Here is a 26190-nt window from a genome sequence, read left to right as displayed (position 1 = left end):
ACTGAGGCACAGTGAGAAGGGAGGGGTGAAATAGAGCAGGGGTCCCCAACCTGTGGCGAGTTGTATAATCATTTCATTATACATTACAGTGTAACAATAATGGAAATAAAGTGCACAATAAATGTAATGTGCTTGAATTATCCCAAAACCACCCCCTGCCCAGTCTGTGAAAAAATTGTCTTCCATGAAAATGGTCCCTGGTGCCAAAAAGGTTGGGGACCACTGGTTGGCTCCCTCACAATCTAAGAGTCTATGAAATATCTAACACAAGCAAACACTTCCCTTTTAGAGAAAACCTAATAAGTTGTGGGAAGCTGTTTTGAAAACTTGATTGTGTTTTATATCTTCCATTTGCTTATCTGCAAGCCAAACAAATGCAGAAACTTATTGGCAGCTTTGCTTTTCTTGGAGGGCTTAGTATAGCCAGTAAAATAAAAACTCTCAATTCTGCACACAAATGAACACGAACAGGAGCAAGAAAAAAAAATTAAAATTGCAACTTCTGAATTAGCTAGGAGGGTGTCTGATATTCTAGGAATGCAGAGAACCGGCCCATTTCCCCACCAGCCCTTGTTGTATCCCAGCCACCTGCAAGGGAGAGCAAGTTTTATCCCAAAATGATGAACAGTGACGGCGGTCTGTGCCCTCCACTCCGTCTCCATTCACTCCCCACCTGGGGGAGAGAAAGGATAACAAATACAAGGCTCTATTTTGTTTTGAAAGGTCTTTCACAGGGAGGAAATTCAGTAGTTGTAGTTCAGCAAGAATCTCCAAAGCAGATCAACAGATACAGACCCAGGCGCTCCTTGAAGGCACCGTCGGCTACAGTACTGTCATTTGTCTCCCGTGGCTTTTCGGCCACTTTCCTCTCAAGGGCTGCTAGACTACTGGTTTTGATAGAAAACCACGCAGTTGGTGAGATGGGGTGGTTGGAGTGAGAGAGGCTTCACGTGTGGAAATTTGCCATGGGTGATCTAGTGGTAGCCGGGCGTGTCTCGGCTGGGTCATTCCAATTTTTCCTTTGAGTCCATTATAATGGATAGGTTCAAACTGACATCCAGATAAGGCTGGGGGACAAGAAGAGACCTGAGCTGGGAGAACAAGATCTACTTTGTGAGTTAGAAAACTTGGGTTCATGTCCCCATACCTATGATCTTGGTGAAATCTGTGACTGAGGTTTTCCATTTACCGTGCATAAAGAGAATTACTACAAAGACTAAAAAGAAATAATACCTCTGAAAGCACTCTGTATAGTCCAAAATATTGTTTAAGTCTTATGATATGACAGTCTTTTACTATGCCTAACAGTCGTGGTTTGACTTAAATCTCAATAATTTAACAGTGATTTAAGGAAATTCACAATATTTTCTTATTTTAGTAAGGATATTAAAACTATTTGTATCATATTTTGTATAGATAATATGATCTATTTGCAAGATTATTAAAAGCCTGTTTGAGGCCGGGCGCGGTGGCTCACGCCTGTAATCCTAGCTCTCTGGGAGGCCGAGGTGGGCGGATCGTTTGAGCTCAGGAGTTCGAGACCAGCCTGAGCAAGAGCGAGACCCCATCTCTACTAAAAATAGAAAGAAATTATATGGACAACTAAAATATATATATACAAAAAATTAGCCGGGCATGGTGGCACATGCCTGTAGTCCCAGCTACTCGGGAGGCTGAGGCAGGAGGATCGCTTGAGCCCAGGAGTTTGAGGTTGCTGTGAGCTGGGCTGACGCCACGGCACTCACTCTAGCCTGGGCAACAGAGTGAGACTCTGTCTCAAAAAAAAAAAAAAAAAAAAAAAAGCCTGTTTGAGTTTTAGATTTCTTCTTAGTACAAAAAATTTTCTCTTTGTCTTGCATCTTAGCTCTCTCATCTTTTTAATTAAAAACTACTCCTTCGTATTTCTGTTTTAATAAGTGTCTATGAGAGTTAGATGACTTCTACATAAACAACAATAAATATAATTAAAATAGCAATTGTAACATTATAGTTTCATGAACATTGTTTGATTCTACAATATTTAAACAAATCAAAAGCCACAACCACAAATGAACTTGCTCAGGAATATAATACTTGTGGAATAAGTCAGTGAAATGTGTATTGTATATACAAATTGTATATTGTATATACAATATGTGTATTACTCCCCCATCACCCCCCCAGAAAAAAGATAAACCAGAGATCAAATCTCTACCTAGAATAAGCAGAAAATGGATGAGAAGAGTAAAAGCTTTTAAGAATTCTCAGCTTCTGGACTGAAGTTATGAAGATGGCAGTTAATTGAGAAGTTAAAAATCTTTTTTCCATTAAGGAGTCATCAATCTTCCAAATGATTACCAGGCCAATGGTGGAAATGGCAAGGTTCATCCTCAGGTTTGCACTTCCTTTTTGCTGAAGAGCAATGGAGATGAAGAGTCCCAGTACTGGACTCCAACTAGGGTTGGCTGGATCATAAATATCATTCTAGACCATGGGATTCTTTAATAATTTCAGTGAGACTCCCCCTACCCCACAAGTGGTCAGTCCCTCTAGCTGGTGCACCTCTTGGGAGAGGAAATCTTACTGGAGCAACTCATTCTACTGCTCAATGGCTGTCACGGTGAGAGAGCTCTTTTTATATTGCAGAGCAATATAGTGAGAAGGGACTATATAGCAAATTGAGCATTCTCCACAAAACAGTAGCACCCACTCAATTCATGAAGTTCTCTTTCCATACTGTAGTTTTTTTTTTTTAAGTAGCACAAAATATGCATGGATTTTTCAGTTTCCCTTGAATGCTATGACCATTCTGTGTCTTTACTTAAAAAAGAAATTGCAGTTTGAAAAGGGCACCTCTTGGCAGAAAGCCCTATCAGTATTCTAGTTATAGAATCACTTCAAGAATCATTAGTTGAGTTACGCAAAGACTTTTTAATATACGCAAATATGAAATAAAGCAAACATTTACTTCTACAAGCATTATTAAATTATGACATATTAGGAGTCATTAGCAATCAGCAGGCAGGGGCGCTGGGTTCTGCCAGTTTAATGTTCTGAGCAGTCAAAAATAATATTCATGGGGCAATTAATTTCCTGAACATTGATTATTTCAATCTCCAAACTAATAAGTAGGGCTAAATCAAATAAAATTAAAACAGCACAGCAAGAAACTAAAGACCAGTCCCACTCATAAGGGGGAATCTGTAACCTTGAGAGATGAATCATGTCTCTCAGGTTTCCGGGGGGACGCAGGAAGTTATTCCTGCACCTGAAATCGCATCTTGAAAACTTAGCATTGCGTGGAAATCATCTTTACATGGCCTGTAGTCCTTCCACACATGCGCACACACAGACACATGCACATGTCACAAATTTAGGAATTAAGACCCAATAGATTGTCCAAATCAACCCCCTAGTAATATCAAGCAAAGTCAGGACCAGGGTCTTTGGATTAGTCCTATGCACATTCCACTCTGTGGGGACTTAAAATGGATATTTAATACTCCTGGAACTGGAGCAAATGCAATCTCTATGAATTCAACAAGTTACAAGGAAAACTCTGAAACTGCCATTTTTGTCTGGGTTTGTGGAACTGCTTATTAATAAAATATTAGTCAGAAAATGTATTGAATCTTTTGCTAAAATTTTACCCACAATTCTAAGCCCTCCTTCCTTCATACATTCTTTAACTTGTCAGGCATTTATTAAAAATCCACTAAATTTGCCAGGCAATGTGTTAGGTTCTATAGGGACACACAAAGAAATCACAATGAGATCCTGTTCTTAAAGAGCTCAAAAGGTTAAAAAGTAAACACACACACACACACACACACACAGAGTGATGTGCTGGTGGATCCACTGGGTAAACATCCCATGGTGTAAATACTCCTACTGTGGCTGATTTCAATCTTCCAATATCAGTGAACATGGACTTGTGGGTATGGGGAGAGGTATAGAAGTCTGCCTAAGCTGGCTCTAGTGCATCATGACTGATACACATGCACACACACATACACATGCACACATATACATTACAGATACACACACACACACACACACACACACACTAATATGTATGTAAATTTTATATATATGTATATATACAGGAACGAATCAATCTTTTACAGTCGTTTTCTTAGAATAGTGGGATTATGGTTGATTTTTCTTCTTTACATTTCTTCTTAGCATCCAACCTGTTTCACAGAGAACATTTTCTAGATCAGTACTAGTAGAACGATTTTTATCCCAGACCACTTTTTCTAGATAGCTCTGGCATTACCAGAATTACCTGAGTAGAGAGGCTAAAATATTTTGATAGCACCTCAGATTTTAGAGCCATTTGTCCTGATAGAACTAAGAAAGGAAATGCTATATGGAGTGTCCAATTTCTCCAAGGCATCATAAGATTTCATTTAGCACTCAGCCTTCCTGAGCCCCACCTCTATAACCAGATGACTACGTAGATCCTACAAAATACATGTGCAGAGCATGCCACCCCCGCATGATTCTTAATCATTTCAAATATTCAATCATAGAATGTCTGTATGTGGAAGAAGGGGAAAGAAGTGGGAACTAGGAGAAGGATAATTCCTAAAATATAGGAATCCAGGCAAGAATATTTTTGCTTCTGCAGAAACCCCCAGACAGGATTCAATGACATGCCACCTGTTTGGTTTTGTGGTTAAATTTCAATAGCGTCTGCAGCTGTAAACAGTTGGTCCCTCCTTCAGCTATCTTCACATGCAGATGCATTTTGCTTTGGAACCAAACATCTTTGCCTCCTTCCAGAAACCCTCCTCTTTTTCTTTTCTCTCTTGTGACTATATAAACTATTAACTCTGTAATCTTAAAAATTATTTATAATCATTCTTAATGTAAAGAGCTGGAGGTTTTGTGGAGGGAAAATAAAACGCCTTATTGCTTGCATAACATTTTAACATTTACAAAGCACTTCCATGTGAGTTACCACACAGTTGTCACAATAATTCTCTGAAGTAGAATATTCCTAGTACCTTCATATGTGACGATAAAGAGGCTCAGAGAGTTTGAAAGACTCACTCAAGTTCACAAAGCTACGGAGTGGTGGCTCACTACCTTGAGCATGTGGGCTTCACGTTGCATATTCCAACCCAGTAGGGAGGCAGCCTGGTATAGTTTAGAAAAAACAGGATGTGGAGTTAGGCAGACTGGATTTTAAATTCTGACACCACTGTTTTCTATCTCTGTGATCTTGGGCAAAAGTCCTTACTTTCTCTGGGCCTCATTTTACTCCTTTATAGAAAGGGAGAATGACACTTACCTCATTGGATTGTTACAAAAATAAAACAAAATAAAATTTGGCATAGGGTTGGTTCTCAAAACAGTCACCTCCATTTTTCTACCTTTCTCTACGCCATTGTTCATGCCTCTTTCCTTTGTACCATCCTATTTTATTTCAAACACACTCATTTTGTTTCTTGCCCTGACTTGGCAGGCCTCCCCAATTCAATAGTGAGAAGTTTAACAGTCATTTGACAGGCAGTATATTTCATACAGAGTATGTCGCTATACAAGAATCCGCCCACACACAACTGGGAAATCAGGGAATGATGGCCGTCCAACATGGAAGCCCCATTGGTTCTTGCACAGTTTTTCTTAGCATATTGTATGTTGTGTCACCAAGGTCCACACACTCAAGTGGATGAGCAAGCCACGGAGGAATACAGCACTGCACCCACTGCCCATTTGGACCACGTTCTTCCTCTTGGCTCAACCTGCCGACATGCTTGGTTTCAAAAGCATTTATTGCACATTTCTCTCGGATATTTGCACAAAACAAACAACCAAACACTAGAGGAGGAGCCAGAACCATCTCATGCTAAGCCTGTCACTGCTTCTCCACTCCACCTGCAAATTCTGGTACGAATGTCCCTCTGACTTTGTTTCCATAACTCAGCCAACTCAATATTTCCCTATGGACTTTTCCATCAAGCTACTTTCTCCTTTACTTTTTAAAGATAATGTCTGATATTTACTGTGTTATTTCTTTATTTGTTGGGAAGTCCATGTGTTTTTACAGTTGTACTAGTATTTTTAATAAGACTGCTATTGTTTTGGTTAGTATTTAATTAGAATGTAAAATGTTTTGAGTGGTTAAAATGTTTTGAGTGATCTGCTCCAATTCTATTTTCCTCCAAATGCCAGTTATTTTTAGTGTGTGATTTTTCAGAATGTGGAATTTTTTTAAAGGAACACATGTATTGTGCTATAGTAGAAATGCCCGTATTTTCCTTTGTTGTGTGGGTATTTTTTTATATACTGAGGCACCACAAATTGATGGCCTTATTTGACTCTGTTAAAATCAAACTCAGCACCTTAACTCCATGGTTAAGAATGGTGGAACAATTTCCACCAAAGATATTACCAAGGAGGCAAATCATACTACTTTTCATAAATATGTTTACTATAATGCTTCTAAACATAAAATAGTTTATCAAATACAGCATTGAAATAAATCTATGCAGTACTGGCCTATCTCTACAACTTCAAGCAGCTTTCATTTTATTATGTAAAATGATTCCATTTTTAAATCAGCTAAACTTCCAAGTAAGCAAATATATTGCAAGAAGAGCTTCTTTAGCTACACAACCTGTCACATGAGTAACCAATTTTCTGGCTTAAGAAATATGTTTAAATATTCTAAAATTTTCTTCCTCTTACCCCTGGCATAATGAGTTGATGATAAAATGAATCAGAAGATTCTTATTTGCATTTATTCTTTGATATGGGCAAATGACAATCTTTCCAGGCTTCAGTTTCCTTATAGGAAAACAGAAATTCTAAGAAATTGAATAACTACTCCATCAATTTTATGACGTTGTTATAAATGTATATACATTTCTATGTATATATATACTCTCGGTATATGTGTGTGTATCATGTTTGTATGTATATGTGTATGTGTGTGTATACATGTATATATGTATGTATGTGTGTATATATATGTGTATATATATATATGTGCATGTGTATACACATATACACACATACACTGGAAAGTACTTGAATCAGTAGGTTCTCCAACCTTGGAATTGTACATTGCTCTGATAAAGAACATATTATCATCACTGAATCTTTACCCCAGCCACTTTTAGCAAATTGTCTTGCACATAATAATTATTCAATAAATGTTTGCTAAATTAAACTGAACCATATGCATAATTAATCAAAGTCAGAGTCTCTCAAGTTGTTTAAAAGAAACTAGATTTATTCCTGAAGAGCAAATAGATTGTTCTTAAAATAAAAGAAGCAGCTTATATTCCAAATAAAACTTGAGTCTTATTACTATCTTACAGATTAAAAATAAAAGCCATTGTTTAATAGGTTAGATTTCCATTTAGTTGCAAGGGAACATAGAACCCAAATTACAATAGCTTAAAGAAGATAAACGTTATTTTTTTCTCTACCTTAACAGTTTATGTAGGCAGGTCAGGCCAGTATGGTAACTCTGTAATCATCAAGGACCCAGGTTCATTCTTTTTTATTGTTCTACCATCATCACCTCTCAGCTTCCACCTCCTGGCCAAGATGATTGTTTTCCAGCCAGCAGGAATAATAAAAGAAAAAAAAGTACACCCCCATTGTTTAAAGGCACTTTGCGGATATTACATCCCAGCTGTTCACACCTCATTGTCCAAAATATATCATATGGCCATGCCTAGCTCCTTGAGAAGCTGGGAAATATAATCTTTGTTCTAGTGGCCATGTGCCCGGAAGAATGGGGAGTGCTATTACCACAGAGGAAGAGGAAAAGAAATATTAAGGATAGAGAGATTTACTACAGTTTTATAAGGTGACAACGAGCTTTGAGTCAAACAAATCAATACGGAGCAACCAAATTAATTAGTATCTAACAAACTTTCAGAGTAAGACTATCACATGAGTGTTAAGGTCAATGCTAGTTAATGAGGAGAGTTAGAACCCATTTCCAACAGATAAACTGCTTTTGATTGAAGCTATTTGAATTCCCATCCCAAATCATCTATACGCAGACTTAATACTAAGCTACATCAAGTCAATTAAATAGTTTGACAAAAATAAATTACCGCATAAGACCAGGATTTAAGATGAAAGGAGAGAGCCATTTGAAATGATCTTTCTACACTAATTTAAATGAATAGTCATTTTGCTGGTTGTAATCAAATATGTTTCTCTTTTTACCTTCAGAATAGAGGGAATGCTCTATAATCATTAATACTGTCCAAATTTAAATGCATCAGGAATAAAAGGATAGGGAGACCAAACAAAGCTAACAAAAGACAAGAATAACAAAATAATTGTGAGAGAGTCTGTGATATTCCTTACAGCATTTACAAGATTCTTTAAGAGACGTGGGCTGCCTGTTCCATCCCAACACCCCCAAAAGCAGTTATTTTATGGATGCAAAACAAATAAAATGGAATTTGTTTTTCACTGTGCCATTATGACCTTACTGTTTGTATTAATTAAACTTCATCACTACCATTACCCCAAAAGGTCAATTATTGAGATTTCATTCTGACATCCTAAAAGCTAAGGACAGAAAGGTAAGAATAAGGAAAAGACAAGAGAAAAATAAAAATGGGAGAGAGATGAAGGTACAGAAATTAGAAGCGAAATGAAACACTAGATAGCGAAGCAGAGGATGAATTTAAAGGAAAATGGGAGAAGCAAGAGAGTAAAGGGAGAGAAAGATGAAAACAGTAATGAGAACATCAACGCCTGGCGCCATATAGAGAGAAAGAAGGGAAAGGGAAAGAGGAGGCTTTGGCAGGGAGCTAGAGAGAAACCCTCTTCACAGCAATGGGACTGGCCTGAGGGTCTCTGCATGCAGTGCTCCATCTAGGTGACCTTATTTAGTAGGAAAAACTTGATTTGAATGTAGCCACCATTTGGTGGACACCAAGTATGTGGCAGCCCTATCTTTATATGACCCAGATTTTACATATTAAAACACAAAACCTCATGGAGACATTCCACCCACGTCACACAGTCATTAAATGGTAGCTCCAGAGTTGATTCCTTAGAGCATCAGATTTGATCCTTACAACATCACTGGCTAAAACTGATGAGAAGTAGGAACTATTACCCCACTTCTCACTGAGGCTCAGAGAGAGAAAGTGACTTGTCCATGATTATCTGGAACCAATCTGAGTCCCACGTCTTCAATTCACTAGATTCACTAGACGTGTTATGGACAAGTCACTTAACCTCCACGAAAGCTGTCTGTAAAATAAAAATAATTAATAACAAGTCCACAAGTTCTCATACATAAATGAGAGTATATATCTAAAAATACCTTATAAACTGAAAAACGTAATTTGTCAGATACTTACTAAAACTAAAATGTTCAGTGTAAAAAATTACACGGAGTTTTATATGCTGCTGCTTCTTTAAACTATTAGGATGGAAAATGGTGAAAAAGAAAGAGGAGGAAGTGGAGGGGAGCAGGAGGAGGAGGAAGAAGAGAGAAGGAAGGGAGGGAGGGACGGAGAGAGGGGGAGGGGAAGAAGGAGACATAGACACACCCCATAACAATGGCTAGCATTGTGTTACTGTATGCCAGGCACTGTGCTAAGTCTTTGCTCATTTAATCACCATAACAACTCTATGTGTCAGGTGCTGTTATTGCCCCAATGTTCAGATAAAGAAAGTGAACCTTGGAGAGGTTTAGTAACCTGACCAAGTCATACAGTTAGTTAGTGGCAGGGCCTGGATTCAAATCCACACAGTCTGGTGCAGTTTAACTCTTGGACTGCCTTGATATCAGTCAGCTAGAAATAACAGTCCTGTGGGAAATAGTGAACACCGTAACAATCTCATCATAGAGGGAGGAATAAGAAAATATCAGGCCCATCAGCACACCAGCAGGTACAATCGTTATCCTCATCAAGAAATTCGACAAATGTTATTTCAATGGCCAGTGGCAATAAACGAGATCTCAGGAAATGAGAGTAACATTAGTTACTCTGATAAGGTCAATTAGGGTGTTGCAAGAAAGGGGGAAACACCCATAAAATTATTTCAATTGCTAACAAAATCACAAATTAACCTATGGAGCTGAGAGTTCACAGTTCCCCACTGGATACCGAGCTAATCAGTAAATGTAAAGCAATTTAAAAATTTACAAAGTCTTTAAAGACCTCCCCATTATTAAAAAGCTAGCTCCTAAATACAAACAAAAATAACAGAATTTTGGTTAGACAGAAATCTAAGTGGGCGTATTGTCCATAAGCCCAAACCCTTCCTAACTAAGGACAATCCAACCTCTGCCTTTAAAACCTCATTGACTCTCCAAAAATAAAAACATATTAAAATTGCCAATAAAAATTTGAAAAGATGTTCAATCATTAAGGAAATGCAAATCAAGACCACAATGAGATACCACTTCACACTCATTGGGACAACTATCACCAAAGAAACAAAATAACAAGTGTCGGTGAGGAAGTGGAGAAATCGGAACCCTTGTGCTCTGCTGGTAGAAATGTAAAGTAGTGCAGCCACTACAGAAAATGGTATGGCAGTTCCTCAAAAAATGAAAAATACAGTTACTATATGATCCAGCAATTCCACAGTTTTGAGTATACACCAAAAGAATTGAAAGCAGAGATCCAAACAGATATTTATATGCCCATGTTCATTGCAGCATCATTTATAATAGCTATAAGGTAGAAGTAATCCAAGTGCCCACAGATAAATGAATGGATAAACAAAATGTAGTATATATGTACAAAAGAACATTATTCAGCCTTTAAAAAGAAGGAAATTCTGGTACATGTTACAACATGGATGAACCGTGAGGACGTTATACTCGTGAAATAAGCCAGTCACAAAAGGACAAATACTGTATGTTTCCACTTACATGAGGTACCTAGAGTAGTTTAATTCAGAGACACAGAAAGTGGAATGGTGGTTGCCAGGGGCTGGGGGCAGGGAGAATGAGGAGTTATTGTTTAATGGGTACAGAGTTTCAGTTTGGGAAGATGAGAAAAGTTCTGGAGATGGATGGTGGTGATGATCGCACAGCAATGTGAACGCACCCGGTGCCACCGAACTATACACTTAAAAATGATTAAAATGGTAAATTTTATGTCATGTATATTTCACCACAATAAGAAGAGAAAAAATAAAGAATAGATGCATTTGTATAAATGTGAAAAAATTATAAAAGCTCATAGAGTAAGATATGTCATTATTCTAAGCATCCAAGACAAATACTAATTACCATTTTATTTACCTTTATCTTTTTAAAAAATACTTCACATCTCATATATGTACTAAAGAATGTATACCCTAAATGATATATTTTCTGGGATTTGCTCCAAAACCATCAACAGAGGGATAGCCGAAGTGGACAGGTATAAATGAAACAAGGTTTACCTGGGGTTAATAATTGTTGACACCATGTGATGGGGACATGAAGGTCCTTTATACTATTTTCTCTACTCTTGTATTTGTTTGAACTGTGCAATAATGACAAATTTTAAATATTTCTTATTGTACACATACCATACAAAACAGTTTTAAACAAAATATCAAGAGCCAATGAAGAGCAGCAAATTCTAAAATATGATTAAGAAAATTTTTAAAGGAAAATGCTTCTTGGATGCTTCCATTTGTAGGGAAATCCAGGTCCTTTTTTTCTGGACACTTATAATTAATAGTTAATATATACGGAAAGATTCCTACATATACAAACTTTATATGCACTCTTTATGTAATCCAAATAGTAACCTATTACTCACACCCCCATTTTACAGATGAGGAAACTGAGACTCAAAAAGGTAAAGTAATTTGACTCATATTAAGTGCATTTTAACCCAGGCAGTCTGAGTGCAAATCCTGAAGCTTAACAAATACATTATATTACAACTACATTACTAATTACAAAAGTTTTTTTTTTTTATCCTTTCTTGCTAGCTAATTTAGCCACTTTCATCAGTCCTCAGTTGCCAGAATTAGGGAAGCTTGATTGGCAGCCTATGGAAAGAGATCTTTGGTTTTCTAAGACACATGATCAACACCTTTGCCTCATCTGTTTCAGGAAAGCCCTGAGGATTTTCAACATTAGCTTAGCTCAATTTAGTTCATTTACTAAGCACTTACTAAGTGCCAGAGGCTGTTAGACCTTGGGCACTGTGCTAGGCATTCAAAATCATAATCAGAAGATAGCAATCAACATAATATTTATTTTAGAAACTAGATGACCAAAATAAATTACTTTTCATATCATGCAGTTCTTCCTCTCTCATGGCATTAATCACTCTATGATGAGATGCTTGACATCTGTCTTGCCACTGTAAAATGAGCTCCAGGATGGCTCAGACTGTGTCTAATTGCCCATAAATCCATCCTCAGTGCCTACCACATGCATAGCCTCTCGATATACAGCCAAGGCTGGGTGCAGGTGTAATGAACGGAATCACATTCTGAGTGTCCTGTCCATTAATTGATCTAGACAGCAACACGGTGAAGAAGTAGGAGTAGAGTCTCTGGGCCAGGCATTCATTCATTTTATTATTCATCCATTCATTTATACATTTATGCAACCAATATCCAAGGACACCTATTTTGTACCATTGTTCTCGGGCCTGGGACACATTATTTTAAGGAAAATAGGTCATATATGTAAAAGACCTTGCACATGGTAAGTAAGCACTCAATACTTAACAATAAACCAAAAATCTAAAAACAAAATACTCAGTGTAAAATTTAGAACAAGTGACAAAGGACACTGATTTCCAGAGGAAGTATTCCCAGACAAGTTCCAAGAGTGAAATATTAGTACTAATACGAATTATGTGTTAATAGTAATATTGGTACTAATGTGTTCTGTCTATACGGTACTCTTATTTTTTTTAAATCCTTTGAAATACATCATCTTAACTATTAAGGGTGAAAAATTTCCAAAGATTTCTATACTAGAGAAAACATTTCTACTGAACCAGTTTGGCTGTCCTTGAGAGCTCTGTGGGGCCAATGAAGCTCATGTAGATTTGTATTGCTCTTGACATCTTCCAGCAGTGAGCAAAACAGGGGAAATCATGTCAATTGGGCTTCTAAATGACCCACAGCCACGGGGACGCCCAGCAAGCAGGAGAAGACTTGTCAGGAAGCCCTCTGCAAAGTTTGTTCTTGCAAGGACGCTAAGAGAAGTTAAGAAACTTGCCCAAGCTCGCACAGCTAGTCAGGGGTGACGCTGGAGTTCACATCCAGCCCTACTGACGTGTAGTTTTTTAACTCTCCACCACCACTATCTCTGCATGGGCTGTTGTCTTTGTTTAAAAGTTCCGAGACATAAAGAAGAGAATGGTGCTTATAAGAAAAACAAAATAGATTCTATTATACCCCAATTTTAAATTCTCAAAAAAGATTCTGACTACTTTAAATCGCTTTTACCCAGAACCTTCTGGTTTCCCCTCACTCTTGTCGGAAATTGGAAGGGCTCTGATACATCTCAGAGATGATACAAGATAAGGATTAGCTGAAATACTTTCCACATCAGCAAATCACCTGAGGCCCTATAAGCTCCCTGCATGGCATATTCATGCTATACACAGGCTTTGTCTTGCTGAAAGATAACCTCTGTCATCTGACCTTAGGAGGGCTACCCACTCAGACCACCGAAAGTTTCAAAAAAAAAAAAAAAAAAAGCATAAAGTGAGTAAATAATTGACGTCATTTATCATGATATCTACCATTCTGTTATCAGGTCATGGTCTTCCTTTAAAACTTCTGTTGTATTCTTTTTAAAAAATCATCTGCGGAGCCCTACTTTGTTTTAAGCACTGTATGCAAATGTTGAGCTAAGTATAGCATATTCTTTTATCTCTTCTCTTGGATTTGATGCTATTTTTCCAAAGTCCTTTATTCCATATCACTGTGCTGTCCAATCTAATACAGCTAGCCACATGGACTATTTAAATTTAAATTTGAATTAATTAAAATTAAATACAATTTGGCTGGGCATAGTGGCTCATGTCTATAATCCCAGCACTTTGGGAGGCCGAGGTGGGAAGATCGCTTGGGGCCAGGAGTTCCAGACTGCAGTGAGCTATGATCCTGCCAGTGCACTCCAGCCTGGGCAACAAAGCAAGACCCTACCTCTAAATAAATAAATATAAAATTAAATACAATTTAAAATTGAGGTCCTCACTAACAGTCTCCACATTTCAAGTGTTCAATTACATCATGTGGCCAGTGGCTACTGTATTGGACAGTGCAGACAGAGAACATTTCCATCACGATAGAAAGTCCTATTAGACAGCACTTCCATAGAGCATCAGATCCTGGGTCTTTATCAGCCCAAAGCTTCCAACCGGGATTGAAGAAGAACAAAACCAGTACCAGCAGACTAAGATCCCAGTCTTATCATTCCTGGGATTTCCTACAGGTCAAAGGAAAAAGGCAGTTGATCTATTTGTAATGGGTAATCAGACATCCTGGTGTAAGCCACGGATGTCCGTGGAACAGCCAGCATGCCGATTACCCACTGACACTGAATTATAAACACAAAGACTTATTGCATTTAAAGAGAGAGAGAGAGAGAGAGAGATCATAGAAAGACAAAGAAATAAAGACTCAAGTTCAAGCTGTGTACCTTTAGACAAATTATGTTACTTCTCTGATCGATCCTAAAGTTTACAATCTGCAAAATAAAAAAGTAAATTCTGAGTTCTCTTTCACCTCGGAAATTCCTGCATTCTAAGGCTTCATGTAGTTTACATAATATCCAAGGAACTGTGCACACTTCAGAGATATACATGACAAGACTTCGAAGAGCTTATTAACAAGAAGAAACAGCTAGCTACATGGGGCTAAACAATAAAAGACAGGACATCGTGTCACAAAAATGGCATGACCGAAGTATCCTGCAGAATCCGCCTCTTTACACGACCAGAAAAATAGGACTGGAGATGGTAAAAATGTTCACTTTTTTTCCTTTATCAAAACATATGACAACATATTGTACCCCACCTGGTACATACAAGGTGTTTAATTATTGTTATTAAATAGTAATAAGATAATAATATTAATTATAACAGCAGGCATTTATCAAGGACCTAATACATATTAGGTTCTATGCGAGACACTTTCCCGAGGCTATCTCATTTTATCATTGAACAGCCCTAATGAAGAAAACATTTTTTTTCATCGTTTTATAAACAAAGAAACTGACGTGAAAGCAGTTACGTCATTAACCCACAGGCACTCAACTAAACAGTATCAGAGCCGAAATGTAAATCCAAGGCTACCCAATTCTAGTGCACACGCTTCTCCCATTTCAGCCCATTGTCTCCCTAAGAAAGCTTTTACTTGCTAATTACCAGAAAGGACCAAAAATAAGAAGGCTCCTAGACTTCTTCTAAAGAACCCAGCTGACCTCACAAAGCTGCCGTTTTCTTGTGTATTTTTCCAGAAGACAGAATAACAACTTATCTTTCTAGATAGACTCCCCTCAGCCAAAACATTTTCTAGTGCAGACCAGGTGGCAATTTCAATGAAGCTAAAATCGAGGTCATGGTTGTCTATTAGAGTTCCGATGTCCTGAGACCTTTGTTGATTGAGTTAGACACAAGACAAAGGGAATTAAAAAAAAAAAAAGGCAAGTTAAGTCTTTATATTGCTGTGGGCAAGTGGAAGAGAGAAGCAGGGCCTTTGTGTCCTAAGGAACTGGGCACCCACTCTATCATTTACAATTATTTTATAATGAGGTTGATATTTTGTAGAATAGAAGCCTCTGTAACCCCGACATTCAAATGCCTCCTCATGACTGCTGTGAAGTGGGGAGCAAGGGTCAATTGTTTGTGTCGCTTATTTTCCACAATCCTGTTTTCAAGGAGACTTAACATTTACTAAGTCACTAAATTGTCCAAATGCAAAATATTTCTGTAGTTTCTGCAGTGATCACATTCTGTCACCCACACGGCCTAAAAATACCCTGTTTTCCATCCCTCAACAGAACCACAAAGGCTATTAGAAGGTAATGAAATCCCTAGAGAGCTTCTCTTTTGTACCTCTGCAGTTTCCTCTGATCAATTAGATTCAGAGAGATTGGAGGTGGGAAATGAAAGAAATAAAATTCAGGCCACAAATCCTTATCTTAATCCCACAAATAGCACTGACAAGCAATGACTGGTGAGGAAAGAACTCAACTCTGGAAGGCTTTCCTGCTCAGAACTCAAGTTAATTATGATGCAAAATTCATCATTAAATTATTACTCATATAATGCTTCTACCTACTTCTTATCGAGAAATATCATCACGGAAATGTCATCGATGATGGCTCTATCCTATCTCAGGGAACATGTCAGTATTTGTGTCACTGAGAGAAAAACAGGTCTGAACATATTTATAGTAGACAACATCCCTTGGTGCAGAAAGGTTCTTTCAAATAATCTGATTTAGAGAAGACACTCCATTTTAGAATTTTTCAGACATGGTAAGACATTTCTCTTGGTGCCTATCTGCCATCTGAGCCCCTAATTTAAAAATCTGAGGACTTAAAAGGCCCATGCCTTTTGCGATGATCTATTTACACACATTCTTTCCTTTTCTAAGGGGCCTTTGTCTTGTTGTCACCTGTCGAAATTCTCTACTAACACATAGTAAACCCAGACAGACTAAGGTAACTAAGGTTCAAAAATGTCAAAGATAACCTGGGCACGGTGGTGCGCACCTGTAGTCCCAGCTACTTGGGAGGCTGAGGTGGATCACTTGAGCCCAGGAGTTCAAGAACAGCCTGAGCAATGTAGCAAGACCTTGTCTCGAAAAAGAAAAAAAAATTAGTTTTTACTATGGGGGTTGGCACCCTCAGGGGTGACCAGACTGACAATTCTGCGAAGCCAAATGCCCTGAGTTAATGTAGAAAATGTCAGCTACCTCACCACTAAGACACTAGTAACGTCTGTGGCTCAATCTCTTCTGAAGAACGAATCAAGCCACTCCCCTTTCTTGCAGGGATGTTTCCTCAAACAGAACAGACTGACTTCAGAAGTGGTGTTCAACGACAACATCTAGGTTAAGCCAATGAGCACAGGTGACCTTCCTAGTGGGGTGTCAGCTCCCATTCTGCCTTCATGGAAGAAAGGCCAGTGCCCCCATGTTGCTGTTCCAGAATGAAGCAGTGTTAAGCCATTAATACTGACCTTGTATCACTACCACAATACGATACCATGTCTAAAAGACTTATCCAAGCGCCTGTGCTTCACAGGTACTCAAACAAGGCTGGTTTCTATTCTCTTCTCCCAAAGACATTGTTTTCTTTTGCAACTAAAATGAACAGCATCTTAGTGAAAATTTTATCTTTTCTGGTTTGAAAAGGAAAAAAATAAAAAGAAACAAATGGAAGGCAAGAAACTAGAAAATTAAAAGAGAGGAGAGGAGGGCAGAGAGTAGAATGAAGACAAGAATGGGAGAAAGGCAAAGTGGTGAGAAAAAGGTGAGGCCAGAGGCATAGTGAACTTGGTAAGTTTGCTATTTCCAAAAACCTGTGCATTCTAGTAAGACACCAAGTGAGGAAAACATTTTCATTTTCTTTTCTGACAGCTGGAGAATAAATGGCTGCTGCAATGATACCGGAAATTATTGGACATGTTTTTAGCATTCTTGCTAGTGAGAAGCCAGCATTCCAGCCAGTTTGAAACCCTGGCCCCAAAGTGCCCTAGAAATTTTGTTTTCCAAATGCATGAATGTCAGCCTCTGGAAAAAAAGTGATGTATACTGTCTGGTGGGCAGTGTGCTGGCCAGACACCAGATTTGGAGTGTGTCTCCTTGTGCTCTGGGTTCTGGCTTGGTAGTCCTTTTCAGCCAGAGGTGCACAGAAATGGGTTTCATCCAAAACAGACCAAAACTGAAAGCAGTTTTTAAGATCCATCTACCCAAAACAATACTGAGTTCTGACTCGTCACTGCTACAGATTCTTCAAGAAGCTGGTCTTAATGCAAGGCTTGTTGGAGCTAATCGGGTCTTTTCTCAAGGAGGTTGATGACTTCTAGTTCCAATCTAGTTAGGGGCTGTCTGAAGGGAGCCAAACAAGCCCCAGGAATAAAAGTGGTCAAACTTCATAATTTTATGTGTTTGGAAATAAGATACATCAAACAACATAACCACTCTAGTTTAATCACCTGCTTCTGAAAAGGCAGCATTATAAATTGAAGAATTAGTAAGGCAAATACTTTGTCCATACATATTTTTAAAACATATTTATGACATCAAATAGAGGCTTCTCATATTAAGCCAAAAAGCTACTGCCAACCGTATAAGACTGACTTCCAGGCACCAACCCTACCTATGAGGCAACATTACTGTCACCTGTGGCCTTCACTTGGGTGGCATCCACTCTGCCTGAAGAATCAGAGTTTTATCCACAGTGCATTTTTTCCATAAAATCACTATGGACTTCTCCATGAAAAAAAGATCCCTGGAATTTTTCCATGATTTGGAGGAACTTACATAATTTGTGTGAGGATAATCATGACGGAGAGAGGCATCAAACACAAGAAATTCACACACCCCAGCTTTTCTATGTATTTCACTTTGGTTACCACTCACTGTTTCCTACCCCTCACAGGAATGTTCCTAAGTGTCATTCATAGCCTATGAACATAAAATGGAAACGGCACATACACATCTTGAGTGTGTGTAAATTATCAGAATCTTGAGCAATAAAGAAACAAGAGGTGTCGTGGGTAGGAGAGTGGGGGAAACAGTGATGGCACTGTGAATGTTGCTAATTTAGAAGGCTTCAATGGTGAAGTAGAGGTGGAAAATTGATGTAAGTCAAGATAATGGTAATTCCTCTACCATTTCCCTCCACGCTTATTGAGCAATGTACTATTGGAACTGAACTTCTTTCCTAAGCCTTCAATCGAATTCCCGATTAACAAGCATTATAATACAGTGCTTATTCTTTTATGAAGGTGGAGCAGTTGAAATATGTGAACACATGTATTCAAGTTATACCCCTCTCCAATTACTTTGCTCTTCTTCACATTAAAATTAGACCTGTACTGAGAAGATATTAAGTGGAAAACCCATGTAAGATAACAAGACATAGACATACAAAGGTCATATTAAATCCATGATGTCATACAGCATGCCTGCAGAAAGACATGGACCATTTGACTCTATAACCAGCAAATGATAAGCAAGGACACTGTTTCTTTATAAGTTATCTAGCATTGATTTACACATTATTATTTATATCAAAAGGAAAGTAAAAAAAATTGTATGTTCAAAGAATAAAAGGAAAGACAAGCAATCCATAGTCAAGCATTATGAGTAAAATTTACTGAAAGGAGTTACATTTTTCCAATAATGATTGATCAGGGAAATCTTTTTCTGAAAAATAAATTATATATGTCATTAACCCTAAACACAAAGAGCCAAAAAAAGGATGGCAAAATGAGTAGCACAGAAGTTCCAAGCTTAACCAACAAAATAATGCTTAAAAAAATGAAGTATTACATTCTCTTCCTGAAATCATCATAGTCTGTTAACATAAAAGTAGAATTAATAGCAATTTGTTGCTATACAACAATATATAGAGTAAATTCAAAATTAGCAACATGAGGCTCAGATTTAATAAATACTCAAATAACTATTTGTAAAACTACTGTTTTCTGATTTTATTTGTTTTCAAGATAATTAACTAAATGAGACACACTGGTTGCTGTCATATTATGTTCATTTCTAATCAAGATAACAGTTAGGTGTCTGATATATTCAGCCCTTAATCTTTTCCAGGGAAACAGAGAAATAATCCAGTTGTTTGCCCTAACAAAAAATACTATTATAATTTTCCATCTAAAAATCCAACTCTCCACATTACACACACCCATAAAACAGAATCAGAATTCTCACATCTTGTATATTACACAATTCAGTCATACCAAACAATAGAAAATATGGTGACTCATTGAAAATCACCTAGCTGCCCCCCAAAATGTTTTTTCTCAAAACCAACCCTAAATAGAATAGGCAAATATGCAGTTATTTCAATCAGTGTAGGCATGCAATAGTAATAATCTAAGCTCAAGTGGATTATTTTTCCGATTTATGCAGTGAGAATGCTCTAAGACTAAAATAGACAACTAATCCCCAGTTTTTCTTTTTCATCACACTGTGTTATCCTAGATACATATAACTACAGTCACAGGTATACACTATAGTACTGTCTGCAAGGCTAGAGACTCAACAGCTAGCATTGTGCCAGGATCTTCTCATTAAAGTAATAACAATATTCCCTCAAACACATATTCATCACTACCTTTTAATGATTCTGGGCAACATAGATGAAAAGTTTTGATTTACTGAGGTCTAGGTAGCACATAGCCTTTCATCTTTATTGATAATCAGCTCTTCTCCTCTTACTGAAAAAAAAAAAAAAAAAAAAAACACAAATGCAAACTCATCCTGGACTCTTCAATGGGCTCCCTCTAATCTAAATCTTTCACAACTTTTTTAGTTTCAATGTATGATTTCTTTTTTACCATTGTTAGCATTTTACTCAAGAAATCTTGCCCAATAAGCACTCCTGATAATATGCTAAAAAAAAATCATCCATAAAATGCAGTAGAAACAATTGGTGCAGAAGTTAAATAAAGAATACTACATCCTTAATTTAAGTAAGATTGTTGATTATAGCCAGAGTGAAGTTACCTAAGCAACCACTTTAAAGCACATGCAATATTCAAATACATCTTTATTATGGTGGCTCAATGTCTCCAAGTTTGTTGTTGATAGCACTTCTATTAGATGCATAAAGCTATCAGATCTGTTTATGGACAAAAAAAATCTACTGGAATATAGAGATTTATTTAATGAGCATGACACTAGAACATAAATAGCAACAAGTAAAATAAAAATAACACCAAGTAAAAAAAATAATTTAGACTAAGACAAAAAACTACCATTGTTTAGTTAGGAGTAAAATCATGAAACCACATACATTCACACAGACACATTCACTCTTGTCACAGAACTGCAAAGTGGTCTATTTTTATTTCCAAAATGTGATACACTTATGTAATTATTATAACCTAAATGTTTAGAGGAAGTATAAGAAAAAAGCTTCTAAAATTATTATGGATGCTATTAAATCATATGTTTAACAAACAAAATATCTGAAATGCCCAAACTTGGTGTGATTGCTCATGACAGATTAATCTATGTAAAACCAGCAGGGAAAGTGTGAGGCCTCATTTACTTCATTGTGTTTCTACACATGTGTCATTTGAGAATGTCAGATCATCTTCACGTATAGCACGCAATCACCAGTAATTTGGGGAATTCTGAAGGCCACAAAATTGATATATACTCTGATTTGGGGGGGGGGGGGAATCGAGAAAGCCAGAAGTTTCCCTTTTCTACCAAGAAAGTGAAGAAATTCTTACCTTTCTGTACACCAGCATGTTGGGTGATTCATCTGCCACCCCGTTGCTGGTCTGCCCATAATTATTCCCCTGGGCCATGTCACCCAAAAGTTGGTCCACTCTCAGATACAGGAATTATCAGTCTGCCCTGCAAAGGTTTAGAGAGACTCCAGTGAGACCTAGTGGTAGTGCTTAAAGGGGCTAACTGCCCTGATTCATCCTCCTCACCTGCAGCATCCACCCCACACACGGAGTGTGCCCACAAGCTGGGACTGGCTAGAGGAAGTGACCCAGGACATGGATTTGAAAAAATGAATTTACACCTACAATGTTCCCAGAGAATTTTAAGAAATCACAATCTTCCAGGTAGATATAGCCATTTGGCTATGATTTTAATTGACTTCATATTCTGGGTACTCCTGTTAAGAAGTGCTTGATGCTCACCTTAAGAACTCGTGGTTACCATTCTCATAGTACAGAGAGTTCTCTTTTTCCCCCAATACTTGCATCTCCACTTGATGATGTTTTCCCAAAAGGGCGGAAAGGCGACACCCGGAGGGGGGTGGGCAGCACACTTTCTCCCGGGTATCTGTCAGGTTTCCCACAGGCAGGCGCATCCGAGAGGCCCATTCCCAGCGTCATTCTCCAGCACATGTGTTTGCTCTTCGTTCCCCTGGGTCTCCCACACAGAGCCAGAGTATATGTTCGCCTACTTTCACCTGCCTGCGCTGTCAGGCTCCTCTCCTGTCACCCCACTCCGCTTCGGAAGTCAGGAGGTAACCCTGCCCAACCTTGCAAGAAGGCACCAGAATATGTCCCGGCAACAAGAACGGTTGGGAGGTCGCACCTCCAGGCAATTACCTAGGTCACCAGGGGTGAAAACCTAACCGCAGAAGCCTCAAAGCCACCAGCCAAAGAGGCAAAACCAGGCGAGCCCCAGTGCTCCTCGCCTGGCGCTCGCGGCGGCAGCAAATGGCAGGCGAGCCTGTGCCCCGCCGCGGCGGCCGCCGCCGGCTCCGGGCAGCAGTTTCGGCGCCGGGGACCGCGCCGAGCGCTCAGAACCCGCAGCCCAGCCCCGGCGCGGGGTCCCGGGGGCGGCTGCCCTGCGCCCGCGGACGCTCCCGCTGCGCACAGCGAGGGCTGGGCGCGGGCTGGGGGGCCGGGAGAGCTCCGGGTGGCGCTGCCTCCTCCCCGCCCGCCTCCCCTATTTACCTCCTCCGCCAAGGTCACGGCCCCGCGGCGTCTCCCCTCCCGGACGGGCTGCGTACAGGCGCTGTCAGCTGGCGGCAAGCGGAGCAGCGAGGCAGGGCAGCTTCATCACACTCGCGGCGGATGCGGATTCCGCGCCGCCCCGGCTCTCGCCGCTCAGGCGATCGCCACCCTCGCCGCCGCCCGTGCACAGGCGGCTCCGGCAGCCGCCGCTCGCGCCCGCTCCCCTGGGCCGCCTCGCCGGCTCGTCCCTCCTCCTCCGCTTCTCCTCCCGGGGACCAGGACCAGCCGAGCGCGCGCGGGAGGCGAGACGCCCGGCCCGTGCGCGCGACTGGGAGGCGGGAGGAGGGGACAGTCACGTGGGACAGGGGCGTCCGAAGGTGCCGGCTCGGATGGGCTCGGCTCGGCTGCCGCCACACCGCGCGGGCCGCCCGGGCCTCCCCGCCCTTTCGCCCCCGGGGAGGCTGCAGCCCTGCCCCGCGCGGCCCGCACGCGCTCCCGCACACCGCCCGGGTGTACGCGCCGCTCGGGCCTGGACAGACCGGAGCTTAACGCCCAGTGTGAGCCGGAAAGGGAGGAGGGCTTCGGCGCTGGGTGGGGGGTGGACGGACGGGGACACGGACGGAGGGAGCCCATGCATCCAGCAGGTTCCATCAAGTGCCTGAAGACTGCGCCGACAGCACCAGCGAAGCAGGTGACTGGTTATTATCATGCTTAAAGAACAGAGTAGAGAGACGCTGAGACATCGTAGGACTGAAAGGAATGGCCAGGACCGAATGATTCATTCAGCCTCGTTCGCCTGCGGCTTTCACAGCTTCCTCCTAAGTTGGAGAAATGGGAAACGATTTGGATGCTGCCAACCCGGGGTGAAAAGCTTGCCACTTGTGAAACTGAAGGAACGTCCCCAATGCCGGGCTCCGCCAGAAGGTGCCCCGAGGAACTCTGCTCTTGCTCACTACCTCATCCTCTAGCAGTTGTCACAGAGCATCCCCTGTGCCCATCCCTCGGGTCATTCTTCAGGTTGGTGCCACAAAGTCTTCTGTGAGAATTAGAACCACGTGAAGGAGAAAAATCACCTTTGCCTCTATTATAGTGAAGAAAACCACATGTGTCTCTGGCTTTCAGGGGCAGTGTTGGGAAGCTGTAAATATCTGAGATGGTTTTCCATCCTCTCCTGGGCAAGATGTGGAGGAGAGGGAGGGAGGTAGACGACAATGACACCAAGCCCCTCTCTAACCCCTGAGCCAAAGCAGAGCACACCTAATCCGGCATCAGGCTGCTACTCAAGGAGGGGGCCCTGTGGACCAGCGCATTTCCCGCCACCCACGCAGGCTCTGTCTGATTTCTCTCAAGGAACAAATATGTATCTAACCAAGCCCCTGTGCCAAATACTACAGGACAAAGATCAAACCCAAACTACTTCCCACACGCCCTGGTCGGACCCATCTCCCACTCTTCCCCAATTCCCCAGCTCTTTGCATTGCGCCCTCTTCTTTAGCAAAATTCCCTTCGCTTCCGATTTCTCTGAATGTTTCCTTAACATTCTTGCTGTAGCTGAAACCGACTTCTTCTCCTTGAACCTCCCTCTCCCCCTTTGCTCAGTCTACTCCTGGAAAGGTGACATGACTTGGATTAATGGATTTGGAAATAGAACTGAGCATGCTCACTCAGTTGTACCATTTTCGTCTTAAGAGGGAACTGCCTGAATGAAGCAGGACTCTCCCTTGTATCTCTCTGTAAAGGGTCTATCCTGATAGGGAGCCCTACCCAAGCACAGCACTGATGGGTCATTCACATCAGTAAACTAACAGGACACACACACGCACACAAATATATATGTATATATATAAAATCTCCCTTGACACACTTTCCACTTATTACCACCCTATTTTTCTGCTTCCCTTTACGCCAAAAACTTCCTTTCTTCCCATTCTGTCTTATGCCCATTGCACTCTAGCAATGACCTCTGGGTTGCTAAACCAATGGTCAATTATCATGTGAACTGACTTTTCGGCAGAAGTTAAAGTTGATCCCTTTCACTTTCTCAGAAACTTTTGACGTCTACCTACCTGGACACCACTGTCTATTATTTCTCTTTCTACATCACTGGTGTTTTTTCTCAGCCTCATTGCTTGTTCTTCTTTATCTTACTGACCCCCAGATTCTGCCTCAGATCTCAAACTTTGAGCCTCATCTTCTTTCCGTTTACATGCACTCCCTAAGCGAGCTAATTCAGGTTCGTACCTTTCAGTGCTACCTAAATACTAATCACTCCCAAATGTATACTTTTAACCTGGACTTATCCCCTGAAATTCAGTTTGTTAACTGCTTATTTTACATCTCCACTTGAATATCTAATATATATCTGATTCATAATCTTTGTGATAACAGGGATATTGTCTATGTAGTTCACTGCTATGGGTCCGAGGCATAGGATAGTTGCTGGCCCACAGTAGATGCACAGTAAACATACATTAACTAAATGAATGGACATATCCAATAACAGCAATCTTATCAGTTATTTTATATTTTGTAATGGATTTTTTATATTATTATCTCATTTAATCCCTACTAACAACCATACATAGTTAGTTATAATTGTTATAATAGTTATAATCTCTTTTACATCAATACACCAACAGGGAAGGAAAGGATCAGAAAGGTTAAGTAAATTTCCTGATACCAGCATAGCCAATAATGGTTGTGGCGGTCTGTGCTGCGTCAACTTGATTAGCTGCAATGGCATTCCTTTGTCTGTATACATGTGAGTACACTTGGCCAAGAGAGGTACTCCTGCAAGCTTTGGGAAACACAGTGAAATAGCACCTATTCTTCTCTGAAGGTCTTTGTAGTTTTACGTGGTAACCCATGAAGAGTCCCGGAGTGTTCTAGCATGTCCTGGCAGTCCCCTGCTTCCCTACTTCACACCCAGATCTTCCAAATTTCCAGCCCAGCTGACCAACAGTAGCCGCACCCCCATCCCAAGGGCCTTACCATGGAGTTAAAGAGGCAATAGCCAGGCACAGGCAACAGTTTTCCATTGAATTTCCTTCCAGCTCACCTTCAAGGCCCCACTCTCACACCTGGAAGTGCCTGGCTTCCCAGATTTCCCTGTAAACTCTGACTTGCCCCCACACACAAGGACCTCAGGGGGTCTAGCAGTGACTCTTCTCAGATCTGTCAATCCCCTCTCGTGGAAAATCACCTTTACAGCTTTCTCCACAATAGTGTAAGTTTTTATTCTAATAATACCTCCTTGATCCCCTTATACTTACTGTGGTGTTCTTCCATGACAGATCTAAGTCTTCCAGATTCTTTTCAGTATTCCACAGGAAATCCAACTTAAGGAGATAAGACCTTAAAACAAATAGCTACATGTCGGTGCAAAATTGAATGATAGACGGTATGTGAGCTGACTGAAGGAAAGAGGTTAACGTTCAAACTGGGCTCTTCAAGGACTGACAGGGTATCTACCTGTGGATATGATGGGCGAAAGGGTTTCTATGAAAGCACAAAAGCAAGAAATGCTGAAACCCATTGAGAAAATTACTAGTAATAAAACTAACATGTATCAAATTCGTGCTATCCATAAACACATTAAAAATAGTCT

General features: G+C 40.1%; 1 protein-coding gene across 16 annotated transcripts in view; it reads right to left on the bottom strand.

Annotated features, from left to right (window-relative positions):
- RGS7 (regulator of G protein signaling 7) overlaps window positions 1-22912 on the bottom strand; it is a 335498-nt gene extending 312586 nt beyond the window's left edge. For 9 of the 16 annotated variants that reach the window (XM_069484673.1, XM_069484675.1, XM_069484669.1 and 6 more), the window contains exons 1-2: window positions 22584-22885; window positions 21393-21519 (exon numbers count right to left, since the gene is read on the bottom strand). Coding sequence is in view for 12 of the 16 variants with exons in the window: in XM_069484669.1 (XP_069340770.1) it covers window positions 21393-21470 (78 nt within the window). In the remaining 4 variants the exon portion in view is untranslated. Of the gene's footprint in view, window positions 1-20266; window positions 20370-21392; window positions 21520-22583 lie in introns of all 16 variants that reach the window. The other 7 variants (XM_069484660.1, XM_069484661.1, XM_069484662.1 and 4 more) reach the window with 3 other exon arrangements.
- Window positions 22913-26190: the final 3278 nt, after the last annotated feature.

The sequence above is a fragment of the Eulemur rufifrons genome, chromosome 11 (assembly GCF_041146395.1).
Source record: "Eulemur rufifrons isolate Redbay chromosome 11, OSU_ERuf_1, whole genome shotgun sequence".
NCBI lineage: Eukaryota > Metazoa > Chordata > Mammalia > Primates > Lemuridae > Eulemur > Eulemur rufifrons.
Note: the sequence above shows the minus strand (reverse complement) of the source record. Positions and strands in the feature narration are given on the sequence as shown.